The following is a 15,178-nucleotide window of genomic DNA, read 5'->3' as shown; positions in this document are numbered from 1 at the left end:
CGGAGAAAGGGGAACCCTCTTACACTGTTGGTGGGAATGCAAGCTGGTGCAGCCACTCTGGAGAACAGTATGAAGGTTCCTCAAACAGTTGAAAACAGAGCTACCGTATGACCCAGCAATTGCACTACTGGGTATTTACCCCAAAGATACAATTGTAGCGATCCGAAGAGGTACATGCACCCCGATGTTTATAGCACCAATGTCCACAATAGCCAAACTATGGAAAGAGCCAAGATGTCCATCAACAGATGAATGGATAAAGAAGATGTGGTGCATATACAAAATGGAATATTATGCAGTCATCAAAAAAACCGAAATCTTGCCATTGCAACAATGTGGATGGAACTAGAGGGTATTATGCTAAGCAAAATAAGTCAATCAAAGACATATATCATATGATCTCACTGATATGAGGAATTCTTTTTTTTTTAAGATTTTATTTATTTATTTGACAGAGAGAGACACGGCGAGAGAAGGAACACAAGCAGCAGGGGTGGGAGAGGGAGATGCAGGCTTCCTGTGGAGCAGGGAGCCCGATGCAGGGCTCGATCCCAGGACCCTGGGATCATGACCTGAGCCGAAGGCAGACGCTTAACGACTGAGCCACCCAGGCGCCCCGATATGAGGAATTCTTAATCTCAGGAAACAAACTGAGCATTGCTGGATTGGTGGGGGTGGGAGGGATGGGGTGGCTGGGTGATAGACATTGGGGAGGGTATGTGCTATGGTGAGTGCTGTGAATTGTGTAAGACTGTTGAATCACAGACCTGTACCTCTGAAACAAATAATACATTATATGTTAAAAAAAAAAAAAAAGAAGATAGTAGGAAGGGAAAAATGAAGGGGGGGGAATCGGAGGGGGAGGCGAACCATGAGAGACTATGGACTCTGAGAGACAAACTGAGGGTTCTAGAGGGGAGGGGGATGGGCGGATGGGTTAGCCTGGTGACGGGTATTAAAGAGGGCACGTACCGAATGGAGCACTGGGTGTTATACACAAACAATGAATCATGGAACACTACATCAAAAACTAATGAGGCAATGTGTGGTGATTAACATAACATAATAAAAAATAAATTAATTAAAAAAATTTAAAAAAAGAAAATAAAGAAATGGATTACTGATACATGCCACAACCTGGATGAACCTCAAAAATATTATGCCATAGTGAGGAGGGCACGTTCTGCATGGAGCACTGGGTGTTATGAACAAACAATGAATCATGGAACACTGCACCAAAAACTAATGATGTAATATATGGTGATTAACATAACAATAAAAAAATTTAAAAAAATGCAAAAAAAAAATTATGCCAGATACAAAAGACTATATATTTTATGATACCATTTATAGAGTATGTCCAGAAACAGCAAATCTATAGAGACAGCGTTATCAGTGGTTCCCCAGAGCTCAGATGGGAGGAAGGATAGATGCAAATGGGCATAAGGGAGCTTTTTGGAATGACAGAATATTCTAAAGTTAAATGGAAGTAATGATCATACAATAAATGTTTACCAAAACTAATGTAACTGTATACTTACAATAACTAGATTTTATGGTATATAAATTTTATCTCAATGAAGTTGTTAAAAAACTGTAAGACTATATTTCTAAGATGTCAGTGTCATAAAAGACAAAGAAAGGTTACTGAAATGATCTATATTAAGGGAAATTAAATAGACCTGACATGTAAATGCACTACTGAAACCTGGACTGGATCGTTTTCTGGAGAGTAAAAAAAGATATTATTGCATCTACTGACAAAATTATAATATGATAAGGAGATATTAGATAAAAATTACTGTATCAAAGTTAAATTTACTGAGGTTGATAACTACTATGGTTATATGAGATTACTATCCTCCTTAGAAAACCTTTTAACAAACATACACATATGAACATACACACAGACATATATATGTATACATAAATATATATACATATATATTGAAGGGGGAAGAAGGGAGAACATGCATATAAGATAGTACACAAATATAAAATATTAATAGGTGATGTCATGATGCCATTTTACTTTTTTTAATGATTTTTCTTTTTTTTAAGATTTTATTTATTTATTTGACAGAGAGAGAGAGAGCACAAGTAGGCAGAGCAGTAGGCAGAGGGAGAGGGAGAAGCAGGCTCCCTGCTGAGCAAGGAGCCTGATGCAGGGCTCGATCCCAGGACCCTGGGATCATGACCTGAACCAAAGGCAGAAACTTAACCGACCTAGCCACCCAGGAGCCCCTAAAGATTTTTTTTTTTTTAAGATTTTATTTATTTGACAGAGGGAGACACAGCGAGAGAGGGAACACAAGCAAGGGGAGTGGGAGAGGGAGAAGCAGGCTTCCTGCTAAGCAGGGAGCCCCATGCAGGGCTCGATCCCAGAACCCTGGAATCATTACCTGAGCTGAAGGCAAACAGTTAACGACTGAGCCACCCAGGCACCCCTAAAGATTTTATTTTTATGTAATCAGTACACCCAACATGGGGCTTGAGCTCACAGCCCCAAAGAGTTGCATGCTTTGGGGCACCTGGGTGGCTCAGTCATTAAGCGTCTGCCTTCGGTTCAGGTCATGATCCCAGGGTCCTGGGATCAAGCCCCACATCGGGCTCCCTGCTCGGCCAGGAGCCTGCTTCTCCCTCTCCCACTCCCCCTGCTTGTGTTCCCTCTCTAGCTGTCTCTCTCTCTGTGTCAAATAAATAAATTTAAAAAAAAAATCTTAAAAAAAAAGAGTTGCATGCTTTACTGACTGAGCCAACTAGGTGCCCCTGATGCCATTTTATAATAACATATATGCCATATATTTTTCCACATACATGTGTATGAAACGGATATAAAGGTGTCCTTTGTATTATTTTTATTTTTGCAAATTTTCTGTAATTTTGAAGTAATTTCCAAATGTCAAGTCAAAAACATACAGGATGAAGCCGACTTCTGAAAATGGCAGCAGACTGAATTAGTCACAAGAACCCCTGCAGAAAACAATGATAAAACTGGAAAAAAATACAATAAATAATTACTTCAAGTCACTGGAAAACACCCAGAAGTGACTAGAAGCTGGCTGGAGTAAAGGGTTCACACTAAAAAAACTGCATTAAAAAGGGAGGGGTAAGAATTTTCTTGCTACAGAGCACTCCCAACACACACAACTACAGCAATGGAGAAATACCACTGCCTTATGGGCTCAAGGTGCCATGGGTTAGGATTCAGAGAAGGAACAGAAGCTCCAAATACGTGTTAAGAATAGAAGGAAATGGGGCGCCTGGCTGGCTCAGTCGGTGGAGCACATGACTCTTGTCCTGGGGTTGTAAGTTCGAGCCCCATGTTGGGTGTGGAGATTACTTAAAAATAAAATCTTAAAAAAAAGGAGAATAGAAGGAAATGTACAGTCTCAAATCCTTATATTAGAAAAGAAAGAAACCTAAAAAGTAACAATGTTAAGCATCCATCTTAAAAATCTGGGGAAAAAATAGTAAAATAACCCCAAAGTAAGAACAGAAAGAAAATATTAAATAGAAGTTCAAACATAATACATACAATAGACATGATGAACAAACAAACAAAAAAAGGCAAAATAAACAGATGAAACAGTTGTCTTTATATGAAACTCCAAAGAATATACACAGGACAAATTACAGAATTAATTAAACCACTCAGCAAGGCTGCTGGTATATGCTCATTATGATCAAATGAATTTTAGTTCTACATTTTAACAAAAAATTATAAAAATTTAGTTTTTAAAAACGTTAACTCTCAAAAAAAAGTAACTCTCAAAACAACAAAAAAATAAGCCTATGTATAAATTTAAAGAAAGATGTATATTTACATTATAAATTATAAAACCTTGCAAGAGGTAGTGATAAGGATATATTAACAAATAAGTAAAAGAAGACACCACACTAAGAGAAAGACTTAATATTCTAAAAGATGTCAATTCTCTCTAAATTAATGAATATATTAATATATGTATATTATTGAATATATAAATGCAATGCAACTACAACAAAATCCTGACAGGAGACTTTATGAAATATGACAAGCTGATAATAAAAGCCCACTGGGCTGAAGCTACAGAGACAGAATAAGACAGGAAGACTTACCCTACCAGACACTAAGACTTATTATAAAGCTATAGGAAATTAAAACAGTGTGATATTGGTGCAGGCATAAGCAGATACGGCAATGGAATAAAAGAGTTCAGACACTGATCCAGGCATATACTGAAATTCAAAATACGAGAGGTGGCATTAAAAATTGGGGAAAATGATGAATTATTCAATGGGGCCCAGTCTGATAGTGACGTGTTTAGAAATCTATAAAAATAGACCCACATCTCTCAAGACACACAAAATCAATTCCAGACAGATTAAAGACCTAAGTTGTAAAAAGCAAAAATATTTTTTGATTTAAAGAAGAAAATCTAAATAATGTCTTTATGATCTTGACAGAGGGAAGGAATTCTTAAATCAGACAGACACACATACAGACAACACAAAAAAATTTGACAAATCCAAACACATTAAAATTTATGAAATTATTATTAAAGGCCATTAAAACATGGGGTAAATTTCATAACACTCTTGAAATGAAAGTAATGGGAAACAGATCAGAGGTTGCCAGAGGTTAAAGGTGGAGGGCAGCATGAAGGAGTTTCTTTCTAGTGGTGGAACGTTCTGTATCCTTACTGTGGCGGCACTTACATCAATCTATGTAAGTGACAAAATTTCACAGTACTATGCAACAACAAAAGAGTACATGTAAAAACTGATGAAATCTGAATCTGATTAAGGTCTGTAGATATAATAGTATTGTACCAATGTCAACTTCCTGGTTTTGAAATTGGAGAAAGCTGGGTAAAGAATAGATGGGAACTTGCTGTATTATTTTTACAAACTGAGACTTAAATTATCTCAAAATTAAACAACTTTTTATTTATTTTTTAAAAGATTTTATTTATTTGAGAGAGAGTGACAGAGATATCAAGAGAGAGCAGAGTGGGGAGGTGGGGGAGAAGCAGGCTCCCCGCTGAGCAGGGAGCCCAACATGGGGCTCAATCCCAGACCCTGAGATCATGACCTGAGCCAAAGGCAGACACTTAGCCACCTGAGCCACCCAGGCGCCCCAAACAGCTTTTTATAAAGCAGGTAGGCAGTCCACAGATTGGAAGAAGATAGACATAATACATTTAATGGACAAAGGAATCATTTCCAGGATTTATTTAAATACTTCTACAAATGAACAAGAAAAAGAAAAGCAGGCTAGAGATCTGAAGAGGAAATTTGCAGAAGAGGAAACATCAATGCTAATCAACCTAGGAACATAGGAAAAGATGCTCAAACTCAATGCTGATTACATTAAAACTAGTGTGAGAAGCCATTTCATACCCAAAGGATGGTTAGAAACATAACTCTTTGTTATGGCAGCCTTGCAAACTAATGAAACAACTGTTGAGAGCAATTTGGCATTACCTAGGCAGGATGAACAAGTGCACGCTCTTTGATTCAGCTACTCTACTCCTACGCATCTATCTTAGAGAAACGAGGGCTTATATGCCCAAGGACACATGTATTAGAATGTTTATAGTTATAATTTTTTTAAGATTTTATTTATTTCAGAGAGAGAGAGTGCACACAAGCAGGGGAAGGGGCAGAGGGAGAGTGAGAAGCAGACTCCCTGCTGAGCAGGGAGCCTGGCGCGGGGCTCGATCCCAGGACCCTGGGATCATGACCTGAGCCGAAGGCAGACGCTTAACCAACCAAGCCACGCAGGTGCCCCTATAGTGCATTCTTTAATAGCCAAAATTGGTAAAAACATAGACGTCCAACAAAATAAAATGGATAAATGAATTGTAATTACACGTATAATACAATAAATACTATATAGTAGTGAAAATAAATGAACCAGAACAACATATATCAACATGGGTTAATCTTACAAACTCAGTGTCAGTGGAGAGAGCAAACTACAGGAGGATATACATAATATGATGACATTAATGAAAGTTTAAAAATGTCAGACAATACCGTAGATGGTTGAGGGATTCACATATATGAAGTAAAGCAAAAGGCCAAGCATAAGATTTATAAATCCCTAACTTTGAAAAAACAGTTCCCTTTGGGCATGGTGTGGGGAGGCAGGGGAAATAGGAACTTCAATTGTTTAGGTAATGCCTTATTTCTTAAGCTGGGATGTTGGCTCATGAGGACATATTTTTTCATTATTCATAGCTTGCTGTAATCTTAATTACTAAGTAACATATTTTTTAAGTTATGGGAATTGGAAAGGTAGAATTAATCAATTACATCTCACCTACGGGAAACTAGAAAGTATCTGAAGGGTGGCACACTTAATGTCCATAGGACAGACGTAGTTTTTAAGATCAAGAGAAGAGAAAGAAGCCCATGAATGAGGAAAGACTGAACATGATGAAGAAGGCAAGCCAAGTAAAAGGAAGGGAGGCTTCCTGGTGGAGGAAAGAAACAAGGAAACCAAGAAAGCCCTCACCCCAACTGAAAATGCTATTCTGGAAGGGAGGTCATGCCAGGCAAACTTACCAGTGACCTAGGAGGCCTGAGAAGAGCTTCTTCCCCGTACCCGAGAGATGCCTCCTCCTTCCCTATCTTCCAAGCTGTGGACGGTCCCATCTACCCTGCGTCACACTCACCTGGACAGAGGCCCAGTGGATGCTGTCTCTCCTCTATCCAGGGCTCTTCCCCTTGCTCCAGCTGAGAAATGAGTTTTGGTCTGGAAAATGGAATTTCTGCTCATGGGGAAAAACAACAACAACAACAACAAGGAGATTCTTGGTTATGGGCTCAAGGGGCCATTTCTTAACTCAGAGCCAAAATGCGTAGGGAAACTCAAAGGGCGATACAGGACCCATAACTGTGAACTCTCCTCAGAAGAGCTGAGTAAGCAAAGGTGACTCCGGTCAGGAAAACAGCATATTAACACTTGGTGAAGGAAAATCACCTAGGTTTCAAACAAGATAAAGCAAAAAGAGAGCCCCAGCCTTGAGAAAGAGGCGTGGAAATGCAATGTTAAAGGCAACATGAGTAAATCTACCTGTTTTCAATTCCACTAAATCCAGATTTCTGCTGAGGGAGGGGGGGATTATGGTTTCTAAGCCCAACCCTAGAACAAAGCTGCTTCATGGGTAGCCTTTCCTCGTGATATGTAGAAAACACTCTGTGGGGCAGATTTTAAGTGCTAAGGGAAACCATCCTTACCTAGTGAGACCAGGTGATTGTAGGTCTCCAGCATCACTTCCCTGTGCAGAGTCCTCTGAGCTGGGCTCAGCAACCTCCACTCCTCCTGGGTGAAGTCCACAGCCACATCCCTGAATGCCACGAATGCCTTTAACACAAAACACACCACTGTTCATCTGGGAGTGGCCGTGCTCGCAGCTCAGGATAAGCAATCAAAAGGCTTCCCTGTGGGAGGTAGATATTTCTAAACCTTACTTTGGATTGTGAATGAAGGGTAGCAGAATATGCCACTCCAATTTATGCCATTTTGGCATAGGGATTATTTTGGGCTGAAGGCATTGAGAAGAAGCAGACACAAGAAAAGTTCTCTGCTCTCCCCCCATCTGCCTAAGAGCAGAACATAAATTTGTGAAAGTATCTCCCCTCCCGGCTCTACCGGGAAGAACAGAAGTCAATCTCTGGAAACAACTCTAGACCCTTATCAGCCAGGAGATGGCACCAAAGGAATTCACACAACTAACCTTACTAACTACCCCTTATCTTCCACAATTTGTTGTCCTCAAAACTCAAAATGTTTTTCCTTTGTCTTGTCACTTCTCTAAAAAGTTATTGTCCTTTTGTTAAGATGCTGTATGAGCCCAAGTTCTAACCACCCCTTTGAGTTATTCATCACTGAGTGCTCCCATGTGTATGTGTTAATAAACTTGTTTGCTTTTCTGTCTTTTGTTGGTCTAATTTATAAGGCCCCAGCCAATGAACCCAAAATAGGTAGAGGAAAAATGAATTTTTTTTCTTCCCCTACATGACCTTAGTGCCAAGCATTCAAAGACCATTATTCTCCTTTAACCAGCCAGCATCATTTATGCACCTATTACATTCTAGGCTAGCTGCTACCAGGGATGAAAGCAAAACACAAGTCCCTTCACATTGGAAGCTTTAAATTTTGGCACGGAGAAGAGGAAGACATCACGCACGTGAAGTTAAACAGTAAAAAAAAATCGTCTTACTGAGCTTGAAGAACGGAGACTAATTGGTCTAAGCATTTATGCTCTACCTACTTGAAGCCACTGAGTCTCTGGGGGGTAAGTACCCACCAATATGTATACTTTGTAGCAGGACCCATTCCTCCCCCTGCTCACACTCCAGCTGCTGTGATCCTGCCTGAAGAGTGCAAGTGTGTGGATGGAAAGACTATGGACTCAAATCACACTGTCCCCAACTAGAGTACCCTTCAGCAAATTAGCTAACTCTCAGCATTTCTGTTTCTTCTGTGAACCAAGAAAACACAGCATTTATCTCACAGGACTGTGCTGAGGATCAGAGAAGTTGGTAAATGTAAGGATTCAAGACAAAGGACTGTTACACACAATAAGTGCTCAGGGAGGACTTCCCTAGCTGTTCTAGAATCCTTATTTTCACTCAGGTTCTTTTTCCCCTCTGCTGCTTTAATGTACCCCCTTAACTCTAGATAATGTGTTACTCATTTTTATTTTCTGACTGCCTACTAGGCTGAAAGTTCTATATGCATTGTTCACTGCTATTGCCCTGGTGCCCAAAGCAGAGCCTGCAAACACTAAGCAGTCAAATATTTTTAGATGACTGAATGTGCACTTACTATTATTATTATTCCCCTAACAAAGTTTCAAATGCCCTTCTGCTACCTCGAAAGCTATACTTTGGAGAGTGGGAATATAAAATCGTCCTTGGATGAAAGTTTTGGTAAGGTGTCTTGGTGTGGAGATGTGCAGAAACCAAGCCCCAAGGAGCCTAGGATCCAGTTCGGGGATTCTTCCTAGCCCATCAGTTTTTTTGTCTTTTAAAAGAGAACATAATCTGGGGCGTCTGGGTGGCTCAATCAGTTGAGTGTCCAGCTCTTGGTTTTGGCTCAGGTCATGCATGATCTCAGGGTTGTGAGATCAGGCCCCACGTCAAGCCCCACATCAGGTTCTGTGCTTGGTGGGGAGTCTACTTGGGACTCTCTCTCTCTCCCTCTGCCCCTCCTCCCCTTGCACATTCTCCCTCTCCCTCTCTCTAAAATAAATAACCTTTTTTTTTTTTTTTAAGATTTTAAAAGAGGACACATTCTGCAGTCCATAGATAGGGTTAGTTTGAGCCATACACAACATTTTCTTTATATCACTTATATGTTGGATGATTCCACATGAAAATATCAACTTATGAGTCCTGTTGAAAAAGTCCATAAATCTGACCACTCTGGGCTTTGCATTGCTGCAGGGTCACAGATGGCTGAAGGTGACCCACACTCTGGGTCCATTAGCCTACCCATATTATTGGCAGATTGCTGCAACTCCTACCTTACTTGTTTCATTTAGCTCCCTGCTTGGTCCCTTTGGTGATTTGATTTTGCATCCCTTCTCAGAACACCATCCCCCTTAAGGGATAACACTGTGTCTCCCAAACTAATTCCATGCCGTGCCCTCTCAGGGGACGCTCCCCTAAATTTCCTGTTCCCTATCAGCACAACTGTTCCGCACTGGCTGTGGAATGGCCTGAAAACAGGAGCCCCTGGCCCCCCACCTTTCGTAATAGCAATCCCAGAAGCCAGCCCTCCATCAAAGTAATTAATGAAATATAAAGCACAGCCAGGATGAGTGAGAACTATGGTTCTTACCCCTCATCTCTAGCTGTACTTTAGAACTAACTGTGGTGTTTTAAAGTATAGACTCCTGGGTCTCTCCACAAATGGATAAAATCAGACTCTCTGGGGATAGGGCTTTTATACTTTTAAAGGCTCCTAAGTATAGTCATGGTTTAAAATCAGTAGGTCAGAGGAATCTCAAGAGGGAGAGGTCACTGTAGGATGGAGAGATCACAGCAGGTTTTATGAAAGGAAGGTATGATCTTGGTCGTAAAGGGCAGGCAGGATTTTGAAGGATTAAGGAGAAATAACAGGGGTGGGCCCTCCAGATAAGACATCTGGGATGGGAGGGAATAAGGAATGAAAAGTGGCTAGCTGGAAAAGAGAGCAGGCCGGTCATAGCAGACTACAGAGGGTTCGAAAGGCCAAAGGAATATAAAATCCTATCCTCTACTGTGCATTGAAGGTAATATATGAGTAATACCCTCGATGAGTACACGAGTGTACATGATGAGTAGATGAGTATACATGTGGACAGACAGGTGGTAACGCACGTGTAGCAAAATATTCATTGTTAAATCTAGGTGGTAGGTATGTGAGTCAATGTTAAGGTATATTTTTTTCTGTAGATTTGAAACTTTTCATAATTAAATATCGAAAAGACTATTCATTCATTCAGATATCTGCCTAGCCCCTGCAGTGATTTGATTTTTAAAACCCCTTCTTAGAATAAACACACACACAAACACACACAAATACCTAGAAAATCTCTGACAAAGAAGCTACACTGCAGACCAACCTACATTCTTTCAAGAAGTTTAACACAACTGGTATTCCTACAGCCCTGGAAAAATTCATGGTTTCTTTGTCTGAGAGCCACACATGTAGGGGGGTATGGAAACACTAAATGGATGACTCTCTATGACCCATTCGAAACCTCTCTCACTGAGGAGCAACTCAGCTAGCAGCTGGGGGCACTAAATCCAACTCAAGGGGAGGCATGACTGGCAAAAACGTAACCTATCCCTTTGTCAGCTGAAGAATGGATTGGTGGCTGATGAGAACCAACAAGACACAGTAGCCTGCTGCTGGATCCTAGCAGAAGACTTCTACATTTTTAAGATGGAGTAATGCGGAACCAATACTTTGCCTAAAGCTCATAAACATGGGCACAAATCACCCAAAAGAGGCAGCGGAGTTCAGAGCACTGGCTTTAAGTGTGGTCCCTGAACCTACAGCAAGAGTATCCCTTAGGAACTTGTTAGAAATACAAATTCTCACGCCCTAGCCCAGAACCACTGAATCAGCATGCGGGATCCAGCAATCTGTTTTAACAAGGCTTCTCAGTGATTCTGATTGACAGAAAAGTCTGAGAAATGCTCAGGGGCTAAAAGCACACTCTGGAGACAGACTGTGTTCAAATAAGAGCCCTCCTTCTCCCACAACTTGGCATCAGTAACTTGACATTTCTGTGTCTCAATTTTCTAAAAATGGGTATTATAATATGACTTACCTTTTAGGGTTGTTGTGAGACTTAAAGTTGCTAATAATCAACATCCTACGGCTGTGAGGGGAACTAGCCTGATGAGGCTCACACTGTCAACAGCGTCAAGTGGAGGAATCAAAGAACCCCAGTCCTTGATAAGCTTATGAAGGGAGAGGACCAACCCCATAGTGTATCCTGGCTCTGGACTTTCTTTCATGTGGGCTCAGTTATTGTTTAGAACAGCCCAAGTGGGGTTTCCTGTTGCCTGCAGCCAAAAGGTATCCTATCTTGTAGCAATTCCCCGCCCCCTCCACCATGAATCATGCTTCTCTTTTTCTTTATGCATTTTCCTCCTATACTAATGCTAGGCTTGGCCGTGGGACATACTTTAGCCAACAGGACATCGGCAAACATGATGCAAGCAAAGGTTTGGAAGGCATTTGGGTTTGGGGCTGGCCTTGTTTCTTTCTGTGCAGTCAACCTTGAGGCTGCCATGTAAATAAATTGAGCTTGCCTGCTGACGAGGCCACACAGAGAACCAAGAACTGAGGTACCTCAGAGCCAACCAGCCTGTCAACCACCAGATATGTAAGGCCATCCAGCTCCAGCTGAGCAGCCAGCGGACTACAGCCACATGAGTGAGCCCTGGTAAATCAAGAGAAGAACCACTCTGCTGTGCCAAGCCTAACTGCTGACCCACAGAATTGTGAACAAATAAATGATTATGTTTTAAGCCAACTGGTAGACAGAAATGAAGTGCCATCACAATTACCCAAAACACGTGGCATTAGCTGTGGGAACAGGAACAGTGGAGGTTATCAGCACCAGTGGGAAAAGTAGTAGACAAACTGTTAGTGGGGGCTAGAAAAGCGGTTAAGGAAACCACTAGGGCAGCCTGAGAAAGGCCATGCCTTTTACGTGCTAGCAACACTGTCGCCTGTACTCAACTTGGAAAACAGAAAAAAATACCGAATGATTTCAGATCTGGCTAACGAGATCTCCAGGAACCCTGTTAAAGGCTTCAGTTGGATGCCTCTAGCCACATATGAGAACTTATAGAAAGAGAAAAGCTAAGGCGCCTGGGTGGCTCAGCTGGTTGAGTGTGTCTGCCTTCAGCTCAGGTCATGATGCCAGAGTCCTAGGATGGAGTCCTGCATCCGGCTCCCTCTACCCTTCCCCCCTGCTCGTGATCTCTCTCTCACTCACTCTCTCTCAAATAAATATTTATTTTTATTTTTATTTTTAAGATTTTTATTTATTTATTTGAGAGAGAGAATGAGATAGAGAGAGAGCATGAGGGGGGGAGGGTCCGAGGGAGAAGCAGACTCCCTGCTGAGCAGGGAGTCCAATGCAGGACTCGATCCCAGGACTCCAGGATCATGACCTGAGCCGAAGGCAGTCGCCGAACCAACTGAGCCACTCAGGCGCCCTAAAATATTTTTTTAAAAAAGAGAAGAGCTAAAGAAGCAATTGAGCAGTTTGTAAGCATCATTTAGGGGAAATAGGACACATGGGGAAAAAAAAACCTTAACCAACTAGCTTGTTATTGTCATGGACGGATGGTCATCCCTTCCCAGTCAAACTGCCAGCAGACTACAGCGACATGAGCAAGCCCAGGTGAAGCCTCCCAAACGCCCATCTATGCCTGGCTCAAAATGCTGACCTCTCAAACTGTGTGCTAATAAATTACTTTGTTTTAAGTCAATAAGCTTTGGGATGGTTTGTTATACAGCAAGGGCTAACTGATATACTGATAAAGGAATGCCATGTTAGATGAAAATTACTTTACAGCTAATATCATCCTTGACTTGCTAGAATGCTCATGCTGACAGAAACTCCTTAGGTTTGGGGGCACCTGAGTGGCTCAGTTTAAAAAAAAAAAAACTCCTTAGATTTGGCAAGCATTAGAGTCAGTCCTCCCATCTTTCTCTCACTCCTGAGCCTGAAAAAAGGAGATTCCTCTGAATGACTAATAAAACACTTATTTTTCTTCCTTCCTCCAGCCAACCTCCTAAAAAATGAATTAATCTAAGTTAAAGGTGTATATGAGATGACTCCACAGTGTTGGTAATAAACACACTTTCAGAATTAATAATCAGAACATGTCAGAAACAGGACAACACATTTGAAATGAGGAGTGTCCTGGGGTGCCTGGGTGGCTCAGTCGGTTAAGCATCCAACTCTTGGTTTCGGCTCAGGTACGATCTCAGGGTCATGAGATCGAGCCCCTAGTTCAGCTCCACACTCAGCAGGGAGCCTGCTTGAAGATTCTCTCTCTCTGCTCCTCCCCCTTCACATGCTCTCTCTCTCTCTCTCTCTAATAAATAAATCTGAAATGAGGAGTGTTCTGAATACCTAAGACACTGTTGTGAGCCACTGAAGGAGGACTTCTGAACAGAAGAGTGATGTTACTGTAATATTTGGGGAAAATGAGGATGACAGAAACATGCTGCGTAGCAAAGGACCATATCAACATGTAGAAACCAACCAGGACACTATTGTAAACATTCATGTGAGAAAAGAAAAAGATCTGCACTGGCAGGTCTACCCTGGGGATGTAAAACTGCACAGTATAACAATAAAAACAAAACAAGAAAACTGAAAAACATAAAGCAGACATCATGATGGAAGAAGGGGGCCTCAAAAACAGAAGAAATAAAGCGATCAAATGTTTTAGAACAGGCAGAGTTCCAAAGCTCCAACTGGTGTGAGTCCCCACTGCTTTGAAATGGTCATTTCAACTCACCTTCCCATATTTTTGTTGTGAGAATAAATACAAACCTATAAAAGAATTTCATGCACAAAATTGATCACAGAAGCAAAATTTACAATAATTAAAATATTGGGACTAAGTTAAATGCTCCCCCAAATTGGAAGGGACCCTCTTGTACTGTTGGTGGGAATGCAAGCTGGTGCAACCACTGTGGAAGATACTATGGAGGTTCCTCAAAAAGTTAAAAATAGGGGTGCCTGGGTGGCCCAGTCTGTTAAGAGTCTGCCTTCAGCTCAGGTCATGATCCCAGGGTCCTGGGACTGAGCCCCACCCTGGGCTCCCTGCTCGGTGGGGGGTTTGCTTCTCCCTCTGCCTCTCCCCCTACTCCTGCTCTCTCTCAAATTAAAAAAAAAAAAAGTTAAAAATAGAACTACCCTATGATCCAGCAATCACACTACCGGGTATTTAGCCAACAATACAAAAATACCAATTCAAAGGGATACTATGTTTATAGCAGCATTATTTACAATAGCCAAATTATGGAAGCAGCCCAGTGTCCATCAATAGATGAATGGATAAAGAAGATGTGATATATATATATAATGAAATATTATTCAGCCATAAAAAATAATGAAATGCTGCCATTTGCAACAACACGAATAGAACTAGGGAGTATAATGCTAAGCAAAATAAGTCAATCAGAGAAAGATAAATACTATATGATTTCACTCAAGTTTGGAAATTAAGAAACAAAACAAATGAGCAAAAGAAAAAAGAGAGAGAGACAAACCAAGAGACAGACTCTTAATTACTTAATTATAGAGAACAAACTGATGATTACCAGAGGGGAGGTGTGGGGGCAGGGAATGGGTGAAATAGGTGATGGGGATTGAAGAGATTAAGGAGTGCGCTTGTGATGAGCACTGGGTGATGTATGGAAGTATTGAATCTCTATATTGCACACCTGAAATTAATACAACACCGTATGTTAACTACACTGCAATTAAAAAAATAATAAAAATGATCCCCTCCAAAGTGGAAAGTAGTGGATGGGTTCATCCATTTCATGCACTATTATAGAAATCACTTCCAGTGGGTTAAGTGTTGGCTGTTTCTCCACCTATAAAATATGGGTCTGGGTAGATACACTGGCACGATCTTTAATATACTG

The 15,178-nt window shown here is 41.1% G+C and overlaps 1 protein-coding gene across 2 annotated transcripts in view; it reads right to left on the bottom strand.

The window, feature by feature from the left end:
- ZNF875 (zinc finger protein 875) overlaps nucleotides 1-15,178 on the bottom strand; it is a 28,883-nt gene that overhangs the window by 12,497 nt on the left and 1,208 nt on the right. For both annotated transcript variants that reach the window (XM_073885259.1, XM_073885260.1), the window contains exons 3-4: nucleotides 7,231-7,357; nucleotides 6,666-6,761 (exon numbers count right to left, since the gene is read on the bottom strand). In XM_073885259.1, coding sequence (XP_073741360.1) covers nucleotides 6,666-6,761; nucleotides 7,231-7,357 — 223 coding nt within the window. The remainder of the gene's footprint in view (nucleotides 1-6,665; nucleotides 6,762-7,230; nucleotides 7,358-15,178) is intronic.

The sequence above is a fragment of the Callorhinus ursinus genome, unplaced genomic scaffold (assembly GCF_003265705.2).
Source record: "Callorhinus ursinus isolate GAN/ISIS: 27379988/994484 unplaced genomic scaffold, GSC_fseal_2.0 scaffold61, whole genome shotgun sequence".
Lineage (NCBI taxonomy): Eukaryota > Metazoa > Chordata > Mammalia > Carnivora > Otariidae > Callorhinus > Callorhinus ursinus.
This window is presented reverse-complemented; position numbering and strand designations above follow the sequence as displayed.